The sequence below is a fragment of the Chenopodium album genome, chromosome 18 (assembly GCF_948465745.1).
Source record: "Chenopodium album chromosome 18, dcCheAlbu1.1, whole genome shotgun sequence".
NCBI lineage: Eukaryota > Viridiplantae > Streptophyta > Magnoliopsida > Caryophyllales > Amaranthaceae > Chenopodium > Chenopodium album.
Window position 1 is genome coordinate 10,662,393 of NC_137851.1, and position 14,703 is coordinate 10,677,095.

At 32.9% G+C, this 14,703-nt stretch overlaps 1 protein-coding gene across 2 annotated transcripts; it reads left to right on the forward strand.

Annotated features, from left to right (window-relative positions):
• The first annotated feature begins 987 nt into the window (after window positions 1-987).
• On the forward strand, window positions 988-5,812 carry LOC145591459 (eukaryotic initiation factor 4A-9-like). Of its 2 annotated transcripts, XM_081647919.1 has the most exons (6): window positions 988-1,139; window positions 2,208-2,277; window positions 2,439-2,545; window positions 2,630-3,060; window positions 4,795-5,465; window positions 5,583-5,812. In XM_081647919.1, the coding sequence occupies exons 2-5, from the start codon at window positions 2,210-2,212 to the stop codon at window positions 5,428-5,430; spliced, it is 1,242 nt and encodes a 413-aa protein (XP_081504045.1). In that variant the 5' UTR covers window positions 988-1,139; window positions 2,208-2,209; the 3' UTR covers window positions 5,431-5,465; window positions 5,583-5,812. The 2 variants fall into 2 exon arrangements, with proteins under 2 accessions (XP_081504045.1, XP_081504044.1); XM_081647918.1 differs by having other exon boundaries at window positions 4,795-5,812.
• Window positions 5,813-14,703: the final 8,891 nt, after the last annotated feature.

Here is a 14,703-nt window from a genome sequence, read left to right on the forward strand (position 1 = left end):
AGGCAGGACAGGGCAGAGCAGATCTTCAACACTGCAGAGTAGAACAGATTTCAGCAGAGCAGAGCTGAACAATTAAAAAAGAACGGGACCTAAGTGCATAATTTAGATGAAGAACACTTTATTAAGGCTACCCACCTATTTTAGATGGGAAAGTAGTCCTTTAATGTTGCATCTATATACTTCTTTTGAAAAATGATTAAAGTTTTAGTATATGTATTAGAGTTGATTTTTTTTTTTTTTTTTTTTTTTTTTTTTTTTGGGGTTACAAATATGTCTTTATTATTATTATTATTATTATTATTATTATTATTATTATTATTATTATTATTATTATTATTATTATTATTATTATTATTATTATTATTATTATGTTATTAAAACATTGAAATGTTTGGAATTTTACACTTACTTATGTATAATCATGCAATTATTATCTTTTAGTATTAAAAAATATAAATAAAAATAAATTAAAGTTCATAATTAAAAGTATGCACAAAGGCAAAATTAATAAAAGACGGTGAAAAACATGTGTATTGATTTAATATAAAATTTTAAATATTGCAATTTGCAAATATATCAGACGTCAAGGTGAAATTAATTAAAGAAGAAATTACCTTTTTTCTTTCAAATAGAATTTTAAAACGACTTGAATACAAACTAGTTGAAAGAAATTTAAAATCATTGCTACAATCCTACAAATAAGAAAACTATTTTTTTTAATTTTTTTTTTCTTTCCATATATATACTAAATTATACGTAGTAATATCTATTTTTATCTTTTATTTTTTATATCCTAAAACGACTTGAATACAAACTAGTTGATAAAAACTTAAAATCATTGCCTACATTATAAAATTATGTAATATTTTTTTTTTCTTTCCATAAATAATTAATTATAGTTCTAATATAAATCAAATAATAATAAACTAATAATAATATAAATAAGTGGGATATATTACCCTTAGGTACCCTTTCATTGGTAAACAATTGTCCTCGAATTTTCGCAAAAAAAGGCTTCAGCTTTCCCTTTCTCTCTCCTCCTTAGATCCGGTTAGAGTTCCTCCACGGCTCTAACCCTAACTCCAATCAACACTCGAGATTTTTCGATTCGTTTCTCTTTCAATCATCATCAATTTCAAGTATGCTTCTTCATCCGATTCTTAATTTTACGCTAATTTGTTGGATTTTCACCTCTTTTTCTTCAATTTTGATGTTGTTCGTTTAGCTGTATTTTTGGCGATTGTGTGAGATCCGCGGTTTGAGATCTGTTAATGTTTTAATCTGATTTGTTGATTTGATGTTTGATGCGTTTTGTATCGTATAAATTAGCTGAATTATAGATGAACTTTGTGAATTAATGCTGTTGCTTGATGAAATTGACGATCTTGTAGGGAGGAATTAAAGTTGAATTGTGAACGATTTGCTTGATTTGTTTATTATTTTTGCTGATTGATTCTTCTGATATCTATTGAATGTCGGAATTGTTGGTAATTGTATTCATATTGTGCTGATAATATGGAATTTTGTATGATTGCTGTGTTGTGGAGTTCAAATTTTCTTACCAGCATAGCTTAGCTTAGCTTGATTATGCATCGATTTATATCTCTTGTTCTGCATCATTGCGTAGTGATTCGGAATTAGTATTGATGATGATGCATCGCTGTGTAGTGAATCAGACCTAGGGCCGAGGCGTTTTTTGGTCTAAAGTATGAATCTTTCTTTAATCTATTCTGTATTGGACAGTCTGACAGGACGATATCTTAGATCTTTGGAAATAAATGTCAATGGTTGTGTCAAGCCTTTATGATAATTGTCGAGTGATTTCATTGAGAAACCCTCTGTAATAATCCCTTTTAAGTTGGGCATCCTGAGAAATCCAATCATAATTACTTTTTATTTTAAAGATGATAACTTATTCGAGACATTTCAAATTAGTATGTTCTTTTTTGTATGATATTTATTTTTGAAAGGGAGGCTACATTTATTCTTTTATGAATCAAGAATAAAGTACATGGCTTTGATATTAATATCAAGGGGCTAGTATTTTGTATCTTTCCCAGGCTCCTAGCTACTTAAGCGGTAAATAGGAGTTCATGTAAATGAGCTTTGATAATGTCAGAAATCTTTTTGTGTTTATTCTTTTTAAAGTGTTGTAATCAGTTTGCTTTTTTCAATGTGTTAATGGGCTTTGGTTGTACATTATGCAGTCATGGCTGGAGCTGCTCCTGAAGGTTCTCAGTTTGATCCTCGTCAGTATGACACCAAAATGACTGAAATGTAAGTTTGTCCACCTCCCTCCTCTCTGAAGTCATCCACCCAATTCACTTGCACTTGATCATTTAGTAAATAAGGACATGTGCTTTTAAATCTATATTTTGTATGTGGGAAGAACTTTTTGCTCTTTTCTTTTTCTGACTTCCTTTAATCCTATGATGAAGGCTTTCTGAGGAAGGAAATGATTTCTTCACTTCATATGATGAGGTTCATGATAGCTTTGATAAGATGGGTTTGAAAGAGAACCTTCTCAGAGGAATCTATGCTTATGGTAATTTAAAGATGCAATTACTTTAAATTGAAACTATGTGTTTACTCCGTCCCTTGGTTAATTTGTATTGATGTCTGCTGTCAGGTTTTGAAAAACCTTCAGCAATTCAACAAAGGGGAATTGTCCCCTTCTGTAAGGGTCTTGATGTGATTCAGCAAGCCCAATCTGGCACTGGAAAGACCGCCACTTTCTGCTCTGGGATCCTGGAGCAGCTGGATTACGAATTACTGGAATGCCAAGCTCTTGTGCTTGCTCCTACTAGGGAGCTTGCTCAGCAAATTGAGAAGGTTATGAGGGCTCTTGGTGACTATTTGGGTGTGAAGGTACATGCTTGTGTTGGTGGAACAAGTGTTCGTGAGGATCAAAGAATCCTTGCTGCAGGAGTACATGTGGTTGTTGGTACCCCTGGTCGTGTCTTTGACATGTTGCGTAGACAGTCCCTTCGTGCAAATAACATCAAGATGTTTGTTCTGGATGAGGCTGATGAAATGCTTTCTCGAGGTTTCAAGGACCAGGTACGCTGCACATTATATGTATATTCATTTGCAATTAGGTTTTCTGCATTGCAATATTTAATGAGACTGTTTATGTTTTGTCCTGCCTATTTCTATGTATTATAATCATTGGAAATCTGTACATATATGAATGTTTCTTGTAATGGTTGAATAACTATATAGGTTACTATTCTGCAGTTTTTTCTATTTACAAATTACAGTGCTTAATTATTTCATAAAGCACTTTGTAGATTTGCTAATAACTCCTATTCTTCTTTCCATCTCAATCAACCATTATAGATCCTTGCCTATCTGCCAAGGGTACAGACAATTGTCACTTTTTGGTAGGCTAAATTATGATGTTAGTTTCATGAAACACTTGAGTAACACTTGGACACTCACCTTTGTTTATTGCAAGTACCTTGTCTCTAAGAATCATAGAGCCTAGTGCCCCCATTTCCCAGTCTTACCTGTTGGGTGGTGTGTGTTTAAAAGCTGGCTCTACTTCCATATTTATTTTATTTTATTTTTTAATTTTTGGGTTGGCCTTTTGGATATGATGTGGTTTGTTCTCTACTTTAGTTGTATATTAATTTTTAGGTTTTGCTTCCTATTGGGGGGTTGGAGTGGTGGTTGTGAAAATTGGTGGGAAGGCTTATATCATTCTTCTCTTTGGATGCAGTCTTATGTTTAAACTATATTAACTACGCTGTATCTTTTTTACCATAAGTGGCAATCAGAAATGGACGACTATAAGGGTGAGGCTGTGAGGGATTGAAAGGAAGCGGTTGGAGTGTTTAATTACTGGTTTTTTATTAGAATGTTTGCATGGTGGTGTTTTTATGCACTTTTTTGAATTTTTTTTTATTGTTTATTTTTTTATTTTTTTTATTTTTATTTATTTATTTTTTTTTTTAAAAAAAAATTTATGTGTTCTTTTGAAAGTTGTTTCTCTGTGGGATCTTTGTGGATATGCTTAACAAATTCTGGCTGGTTATATGGGATGGCTTCGAAATTTGGTGTCATGTTTACAGCACTGCTATATATGTTCTTGTTGTGTGCTATGTTGTATTCAATGTGTTGCCTTGTTTATTGGTGCCATTTTGCATTGGAGGCAAACCTTGATAGTGTTCTGTTTGAATATATTATTGTCCTATTACTAACCAGGTTAGAATGATTGGTAGAATCTATTTGTGTGGTTAATCTTTCTTGTTTAAAAAGCTTGGTGTTTCTACTATAGTCATGTTTATATGATTTTGTTCGTGCGAATGCACAAAAGAATCAATGGGGTTTGGAGGCATTCAGCTGTAGTAGTTACTCTATATTAGTTTAGATAGATATAATTCAAATAATGATCCACTGCCAATGTACTACTCTGACTTTAGATATATAATTAAATATTAGTGAAAAAGATAAAATTGATAATAAGAAACTTATTATTAAAACCTATTTAACAACATATTTAATGATAAAATTTATTTTTAATATGTCACTAAAAAACTATGGGCAAAGTTAATATATGAAAACTGAAATAAAGTCCTGGGACGGAGGGAGTAATATGGAATATTGGGGGAATAGTTAATGAGGAGTTTTCTATGTGTGCTTGCTACATGTGGGTCTGTGGGAGTGGGGTTACTCGTAAATTTGTCTATGCAGTATTTGGGACTTGGTTAATGTCATACACTTATTTTTCTAAATTGCTGTGGGTTAAATATGTGTACTATTGGTACTTATTTCTTCGTTTTTCCTTCGCAGATCTATGACATTTTCCAGCAATTACCCCCTAAGATCCAGGTGGGAGTTTTCTCTGCGACTATGCCTCCTGAGGCCCTTGAGATCACCAGAAAGTTCATGAACAAGCCTGTGAGGATTCTTGTGAAGCGAGATGAGCTCACCCTTGAGGGTATCAAGCAGTTCTATGTGAATGTTGACAAAGAAGAATGGAAACTCGACACTCTTTGTGATCTGTATGAAACCTTGGCAATCACCCAAAGTGTCATCTTTGTGAACACCAGGAGGAAGGTTGACTGGTTGACCGACCAAATGAGAGCTCGTGATCACACCGTGTCTGCCACACATGGAGACATGGACCAGAATACTAGGGATATCATTATGCGTGAATTTCGCTCTGGTTCATCCCGTGTCCTCATTACCACTGATCTTCTTGCTCGTGGTATTGATGTGCAGCAAGTCTCTTTGGTGATCAATTATGATTTGCCGACTCAACCAGAGAACTATCTTCACAGGATTGGACGAAGTGGACGTTTTGGAAGAAAGGGTGTTGCCATCAATTTTGTGACCAGTGCTGATGATAGAATGCTCTTTGATATCCAGAAATTCTACAATGTGGTGATTGAGGAGCTCCCTGCCAATGTTGCGGATCTTATATGATAAGTACAAAGTTGTCACTTTGTTTGTGTTTTGAGGTAAGATGTTTTTTGTCTGTCCAGCTTACTAAAGATTTGGGCAAATTACTGCGTGTTGTCTTTTCCTTTTTTTCTCTATTCTGGGAACATCACTAAATTGTGTTGTGGATGCCCCAGGTTAAAATTTTGTAGGAGCTTAGAGACAAGTTTAAATTATACTCTTTATCCTATTTGGCTCAAGGATCGTGGCCTCTGTTGCCCTGTTGGCATATATGCTGTTCGTTTTGGCATGATTTTGGTTTTGCTTGTAATTCTGCATTTCTGCATGCCCGTGAGCCAAACTATTGGCAGATGGATTGGTTAGGCATATTCTTTGGCTAAAATTAAGAAACCTGACACCTTTTCTACGAGCCTGAAATGGTTTTAGTTATTTGTATTTGGAAGACCATCTATTCTTTGACAACACAATAATGGTACCTTGATGTACCATTTACCTTTATTACGCCATTTACTTCCATTTTTATTCACATTCAGCTTAATCTAACCATTTGCTTCCAATTTAACCTCCTTTCCTTGTACCATTTGTTTATTTTGCTACTTCCTTTAACCCTGATTTATTGTCTTCATGTCATTTCATCATCATTACAGTGCATTCTTAGATTGAAGGCGAAGAGGAAGATGGCCTGCTGAGAGGATGTGGTGTTATAGTGACGAGGGAAGGGGTGTGAGGTGATTTTTACCCTTTTAATGTAGGTAATAGCTCCGCCACCCACCCCTTAGGGCGATAACCTCCACAATGAGGGTAATTATCCTTTCTGCCAACCATAGTTTCATCAACCACTTCTTGTTTTAGACATGATTGCCTCCTTACTGACGAGGAAGAGGGGGGGGGGGGGGGGGTTTAATCCTTCAAGTGAGGGCAATAGTTCCCTACCCCATTCTCTAGGGCTATCCCTCTCTTTACTTTCCCATCAGAAGTTTTCTGTATGGCCTATACTTCATAGTCTTGATTAGTTAGAGAGTCTAATCGACGGATTAGTGTTAGGACACTTAGGAGATTCACGGAACTAGCTATTACTTACATTGATAGTTGTACCTTTTTTGTGTAATTGGTAGATCCATGCATTCATCAATGTTAATTTGAAAGTATGTTTGTACTTGTGCTTGTGAGATTAATAAAAATTGAAGCAGTGTTTCTTGTAAAGAAAAGGAATCGGCCTAGCCAAATCTGAACATGCACACTCTGTATTTGATGCCTCCAGGTTGGAAGTTGCCATAGCATTATCTAAGGTTGTTCAAACCTGTTCGAAAAAAACCTAATTCTAAATAGCCAAAAATTACTAGATAGTTCGAACAAATAATAGGTTCGATACTTAGATGAATAACTTGGAACTCCAAATAATTTTATACGAGTACTGCATATATAGATCAAATACTGTAAATAATTAATAAATTTAGTATATTTAGTTCTCAACCTTGTGAAATTGGATACATCAATATATCTTCACTCTATAGGACACTATAATTCAATTTTAATGTCTATCAGTATCAGCTGGGAAACTCAGCTTGTGCACCGCTCGAATATCTAGAATTCTAGACGTGGCATAAACTCAAATCATTCTTTGGCACACAACATTCCTTCCAATTTGAAATTAGGGTATGTTCTCCATTTATTAAGCTGAACTGAATTGAATTAAACTAAAATGAATATTTTGTGAGAGATAGAAATTAGGAACTGAACTGAACTGAAATTAAGCTAAAGAGAACAGACCCTTAGTTATTTGTAAATGGAGCTAATAGATCTTGCTAACGAATGTCTTAGGAGCGTTAGATAAGCATTTAAAATATTTCTTAAAGTGAGAATACCAAAGTTTTATAATTAATACTCCGTATTAAACGGTAATTAGATACAATTAATGGGTAAAGATTTGCATAGAAAAAAGTAAAATTTAAAATGTTGCACTTACTAAAAAAATAGAGGAAGTAGTAATTTAGTAATTTACCTACATGTTCATTAAGTACCTTGTAAACTCCCCCTTGATCAACAAAAACTTCCTATGCTCTCCGAAATACCTCTACGATAAAATATATCACAGTTATAAATTTGGTAGTGCTCCCGAACCTACACAAGGAATATGATCTTGAGATTCTTAACTATAATATTCGATTACATCTCCAAGTACCCTTTCCGCATTAGAAAAGGGTGGTCTTAACTCTCAAAGAACATCAAGCAAGAATTGAATTCTTATTGGCAATGTTTTGTGGTGAATTGGATCTTATTCTTTTGATGATTCTATGATGCAAGCGCTTAATCCGGTGAATTTGTTTGGATGGGGTTAAAGACTTAAAGCTAGGCTTCAACAAAATGTGTAAATTTTGGTGTTCTTTTACTTTAGGCATGATTTGCTTTGATCGAATAAACCATTTATAATTGTAGAATATTCTTGGGTTTTTGCTTTTCTGATTGGATGATAGTTGTGTGAATAAATTTTGGTCGAGATTCGTATCTCATCTTTTTTTATTGAGAACATGTGCTTAAACTCTAGTTTGACCAACTCTTCTTTTCCATTCCCCCCCTTTACAACCTCTATCGTTCGTTCACTCATGTACGTGTAGTCTAGGTGCATCAAAAAGTATAATTTCGCCTTAAATCATTCAAATTAGTTTTTAGGCCCGGTCATTGTCCTTGAGTTTGGCTTTTGCTGATCCTACATGCTTACTAGCTTACTGCTTTATTATCCAACAAAGTCATACTCATGCGGTCGTACCTATTGCAAGTGGGATAATACCGGTGTGAAGTCTTGTGAAAATTCCCTTACCTTGGACTGTAATAATGGTAGCAAATCTATTTGTATTGAGATTACATTGTTAGGTCCAACTACCTTTTCTTGGGCCTGCTTATTCACAAAATGGTTATTCATTGGGCCACTTGCTCTTTATTGGTATTATAAGTATTTAAGTTATTAATCTCATTTGCTGGAAAAGAGGCAGGGAAGGGTTTTACTAGCAAGCTAAAATATTTTTTAACCAATTAGAGCACAAATTTTTATACTTCTTCCGTTTTTTTTACTTGATCTGTTTTGACTTTTATACTATTTACCATCCCTTCTTTAACTGTCTTTTATGAATAATATGTAAGGAAAAACATATTCATGTGGGATCTTTTTGAATTCGTCTCAATAAGGACTATCATAATATATATAACTTTTATAATTTTTACTTATGGAGAATTAAAGTTATTGGTTATTAAATTTTTGCATTGACAATCGTGATAAAAGAAACAGGTCAAGTAAAAAAGAACAAAGGAAGTATATGGCTAGTAACACCACTAGTTGATAGTGTGACTGCTTCACATATAAATAATTAACTGAGTTATGAGGGGCACGATGATAATCAATTGGGATTTATGTGACAAATGAGGGTTGCCGTAATGAAAAACAAAGTAACCTTTTATAAAAAAGTGGGATTATTATTTTAATAGTAAAAACAAAATTAAAAGGTTACTCATGAAGTTTTTTTTAATTAATTGATATTACATGTACAATAATCTAGGGTTATGCTTAATATTCCTTATAGACAAAAAGATAATGTTATCCTTATCTATAATTGAGGCTACTCATATCAGTGAATAAAGGGAACTCTTATAACCAAGTGTGGCAAAACACATGATTCATTCATTTAGGAGTTATCCATATTAAGTTAGAATACTCTATCATAGTTAAACAAATCTAATTTAGGTTAAAGAGCAAGATTATCCCTAGAAAGAGGGTTGGGGGGGGGGGGGGGGGAGTAAGATAATTCTCACTTCCAAACAGTCCATGTTGGGAGAGGGTTGGGGGGGGGGGGGGGAGTAAGATAATTCTCACTTCCAAACAGTCCATGTTGGGAGAGGGTTTGGGGTAAAAATAAACAAAAAAGAGCAGGGGATTTTATTTATTTATTTACTTTTTTTTTTGAAGGAAAGAGGGGGGAGGGGGATTTATGGACATTCTTCTTCTCAACTTTATTTTTATTTTTTTAGGGGAAGATATCGGGCATTTTACTAAATCAAATCCAATTACGCCAAAATAATAGAGAAGTTTTGGGGAAAAAAAAACAATACAAATATACTCTGTATTGCCACAAGTATCTTATTTTATCTCATTTGATCTTAATATAAGGTATACCTTTTTAACATGAAAAATATTAAAAATAATCAAATAATAAGTTGTCCTTCCTAATGTGTCTTCATAGACTAGATAAAAAGTGATCTAATGGTACTATCATTTACTAATTTTTTGGTATCTTCATAGTCTAGATAAATATACTCTGTAAGCGATCCCCGGGTTTGAAAACGATCCCTAACATATTTTAACTAGTTTGGCCGGTTAAAAGTGCTATGTATCTTGTTTTCATGAAGCGTAGTTAAAAAAAAAATCAACCACCACTCTAAACACCCACTCCTCCCTTTATACCTTGTTTATTTTCTTCCTCATAAAATAATACAAAAATATTCAATAAAACGGATTAGTATTCAACATGTGACAATTTTAATTAATTAACCTAGTCGTAATAAGCTAGGTACTGTTTTAAGAAGTATCCCGCCCTTAAAAGATGGGACCGTCATGAGTTAATCAATAGTTGAAACTTTTTTAAAAAAAGAATGTCCATAGTTAGGGTAGCATTAGTTTTTCCTATAAAAAAAAAAAATATAATCATTATAGCAAACATTTTGTTTAACCAAAAATGATATGTATGGTCGTGAAATTCATACCATAAACCGGTATATGGAGTGTATGACATCATGCGCATGTGTATGATAGTAGGACTGTGTAACATATACAAGTATATGTTTTTGTAATAGTTTAATGGTTACAAACTTACAGTCATAAACGACATTTCTTTAAATTATTCAAATAAAGAAGTTATATGCATCATCATGTGACAAACTTTAAGAAAATGCAGATTTAATGCAGATTTATGCTTGAAAATTGACAGGGAAGAACGAAGTAAATACTAAAGTTGACCAACAACAATATGCAGAAAGAGAGGGCGGTGGAATGTGGCCGTAACAGTTGTGTACATGCAGATCTCCGAGCAAAATTAACAACATTATGCAAATGCAGGCTTATTCAATATACTGTTATGTTGCTGCATTGCATGTTCCCAACGTTTATAAGGCATGTGATTATGGCACATGCCACCAATTTACCCTAATCATTCCTCCCCTTTTACACCCCTTCTTTGCACCTTCTCGCGATTCATACTGATAAAGTGTTGGCTCACTTTATAATTTTTATTTTTTTACCTCAAATTTTAAAAATTTGAGATTCGAATCCTATCAAGTGAGGTGTATGGGGCTAGGCCGCCAGGGTGAGAATTTTCTTACTACTCTCCTATCTAATCCTAAGTGTTTGGTCCACAAATCGTGGAATTAAATCGGAAGTATTGATAATGTTTAGTCAGGATATTCCCTACTCACAAATATAGACGTGTAATCCTCAATCTTTACAATATTATGGTAATGGGAAAAGTAATTCATATGGCGACAACTCATGGTCTCATTCCCATCCTTACACCCTAAATGCCCTATCTTGTTGATGAAGATGTCGATCGTGGGGTAACAATAATAGATAGCATGAGAAATTGACCTTACTAAATGCCAAAGTAGTTAGACCAAAGTAAGGCTACATCGATCTACATATCTCTAACCTAATCAAAACCTCCATAAAGCAAACATATCTCTCATATATGGTTGGTTGTCAGCCTTTAAAGTAGACCAACCCTAGCCTGCCACGTGGTGATCCACCCTGCCTACACATATGATGCCCATTTTGTTTGCCGAAAGTGGAAAAGATTGGATCACCATTTGCCAGATCAATCCCATAACCCTTTTACCTCCTTTTGGAGTAATATATCGACTACATAATTTAGGAAGGTACATGTGGTGGTCCTTTATTGGCTGGTGTCAAATTTTATTTTATTTAGAGGCGAAGCTAAGCTTGCTTGTGACGGGGTACAATGATATGAAACGATACAAAGCTTTTTACTTCACACAATTTGCCTATTTTTAGGGCTTAGATGAGCCTTCAAGGAGGGCACGCATAGCCTACTCAAACCCTAATGAAGATTATTGGTACCAATTGTAATATTGGTTTTATACCATATGTAAAATATTATCAAAGTTGTTATTTTGCTTTATATTTCCTTTTCATCTCAAAATTTATCAGTGAAGCCGTATTATGTACATTGATGACGTGTTTGAATACCCTCTTATCAAAAAATGCCAATAATCTTTCAATTCAATAAGAGTATCTTTACATTTTGGCTGGACAAAAGAATTTAATAAAATTTTGTAATAGTAGTGTCGTAAGTAATTTTTTTACTCTCTCAACCACATACTCGTTATGTACATACATACATAACACATAGGATTATAGGAAAAACAGCGTGATATAAAATTACACCCGATTAACACCAATAAGTAAAGGAATGTGTTATATTCGATAATAGCCTCTTACAGCTCGAAACGTACTCCATTTAGTGGTGAAGACAAAGGTGTTGGGAATCACTAAACAAGATTATAGGTGTATATATGCTCCTTCTGGAAGAGGAAAGTTTATTAATCTTAAAATAATATCCTTCCAGAAAAGGAAGGTTGCTTATGTGTCTTTCATTTAGCCCACCAACTGTCATCATTAGGGTAAAGCCTTGTATCATGGAAGATTAGCAACTTAATTAATCTCTTGGATTCTGGCATGCCGTTCTTTTTCTTTAATTAATGGCTATTGCATATATACTTCTTTTACCAATGTCCTCATTTATCTGATCATTGCAGTTCAATTGTTTTTTGGTTCGTTTTATATTAATAATATGCCTATATTATGTGAAAATGTGAGATCCATTCACATGCAATTTATGTAATTATATGGTTAATTAGATTGTATGCTCGATACAGTCTAATTTTTATTTATTTATAAGAAGAAGGATCACAGTGAATCGTTATGTTTTATAGTTCTGCTAGGCTAGCTACACAATTAACACTTTGAGAGGGGGGGGGGGGGGGTTGAGGTTGGATCGGAGGTGATAAGAGAATATCGACTCACAAGCATAAGTACATGGTGAAGCTAATGAGTTTCCTAGCTATTTGTTGCACTTGTTATTAGGCATAAATATACGAGAATAATCAGACAACAATAAAGTAAATAAGATTTGATTTTAGGTAATGCTAAGTACCTTTCGTCATACTCCATATGACAATATATTTTTCAATTAAGTTAGTTGACATCCCATATTTCCGTTTATAACTTGTATATGCAATGGGATGATAAAAGTGTGAAAGAAGGACAATCACGGCCGCTAACCACCAGTGATTGTATTGGCAATTAACAAGAAAATTGTCAGTGATTCTACTTCATTGTATCACTGATTACTGTAATTAGTGTCTTTGATTAGTAAAATACTCATAATAATAATTAATATAAAAGCATATATACTTTATGCTGCTTTTGCGCCGCATTAGATCTTCGCGTGGGCAACTGGGCAGGTTTATGAAAGACCTGTAAATTTAAAAAAAGTGTGTGTTAATTCATCAATTTAAATCATAAAATCAATTTAATTTTTTTTGGACCATCTTTATCTTTTATCATCCCCCACTTTCTTCAAAGGGCGAAGGTCACTTAACGTGTTTGAATTTGTACCTTATATTACTAACATAACATTTGTGGAGCATTAGAGCATTTTAAGGAAAATAAAATAAATATAAGAGTAAAAAAGAAAAACATAGGGGGATGTTTGAATGTCACCATTTTGGAAAACTTTAGCAATTTTTTTTAAATTAGTTTGAGGAAGATTACCTTTATATAAAGAAAAACGAATATTAGGCAATAAATAAATGATCCCTTAGTATAAGTATTTGTAATACAAAATACTTGTACGTATAGCAGTGTAGAGTAGATTTTAGCTAGCACAAATATACTCCGTAATTTTTATTGATAAAGGACATTTTAAGTTTAATTTTAGTGCAAATACTAAAGAAGTATGGAGCAAGACAAAGCTTAGAGTATACTTACATTTGTTTGTAAATAGGAAGGTGAATTTAAATGTTAATCAATTCATGATGTGTAATTGTCACAAATCTCCAATCTCTTTGAATAATGCAATTAATTTAATTTTCATACATATTCTAAAGGCTGCTATAAAATAATAACAATGACAAAACGTATGGTATACATGTCTTTTGACCGTATAAAATACATAAAATTAAAGTAGATTTTTTTACTTATAGTTAAAATTCTCTTAAATCCGTGCTACCTTTCTTTCAAAATTTTAAGCTAATGTAATTTTGAATTGAGTAATCCGTATTAATTTATATGAATGACAAGATTGCTTCAATACTTGCATATTCAAGAACTTATACTCCGTAATTTATATAGCAATAAATTAATGCCGCTATTATTACTTTGTATTAAATAAAAAATCCGAACATGACTTGAGCCTGGTAACAACCAAAAAACCATAACCTGGCTGATGACTTAGCCTCTAAAATTCCATGTCTCCTTATTCTGTCTTTCGAGTCTCCTAGAAATTATTAGATTGTCAAAAAGAAAAAGAAAAAGAAATTAAAAGAGGAAAAAAAAAAAGGGATATCGATGAAAAAAACAAGGGAAAGGATAAAAACAAGAATCAGAGGATTCCGTTAGATATGCATGGCCTGCAATTGATAAGGGATTCGAGCTTTGACAATTTTTAGAAGCACAAGATACATTGCATTGGTTTTTTAAATTATTTAATAATTATAGTAATAGTAACTAAATTATAGATGATACATAAAATGTCAGGAAATAGATCACACCACACACCCTTTGCTTACACTTTTCACTATCTTTCTATTTCTATATCTTTTATATATTTGTAATAAACATTAGGGATAATATACTTTAATTTACTCCATTTCAAAATTTCTTGGAAGTTAATTTTATAAGTCTTATAATAAAATGTATGGTTATTAGCTATTGGACATTGGATGTAGATTTACATGTTATTCTCTGCTTAATCATTTTATATTACATTGTTTATTCTAATTGATTTCTCACAAGGATATTGTTAAAAAGATAATTGAAGTTTTGGTCTATGTTTTGATTGTTTTTTTTCTCTTAAATACAGTTGTTATAATTTTATTGTAGTTTTACTAGCTTGTATTCACTAGTTAAGTAAATTTAATTACCATTTCAGATTTCTTTGAATTTAAGATGTGACAACTTATATCAGAGCATCTTTCTTAAGAAATAAACTTATGTTTGTGTTTTCGTTATTGTCC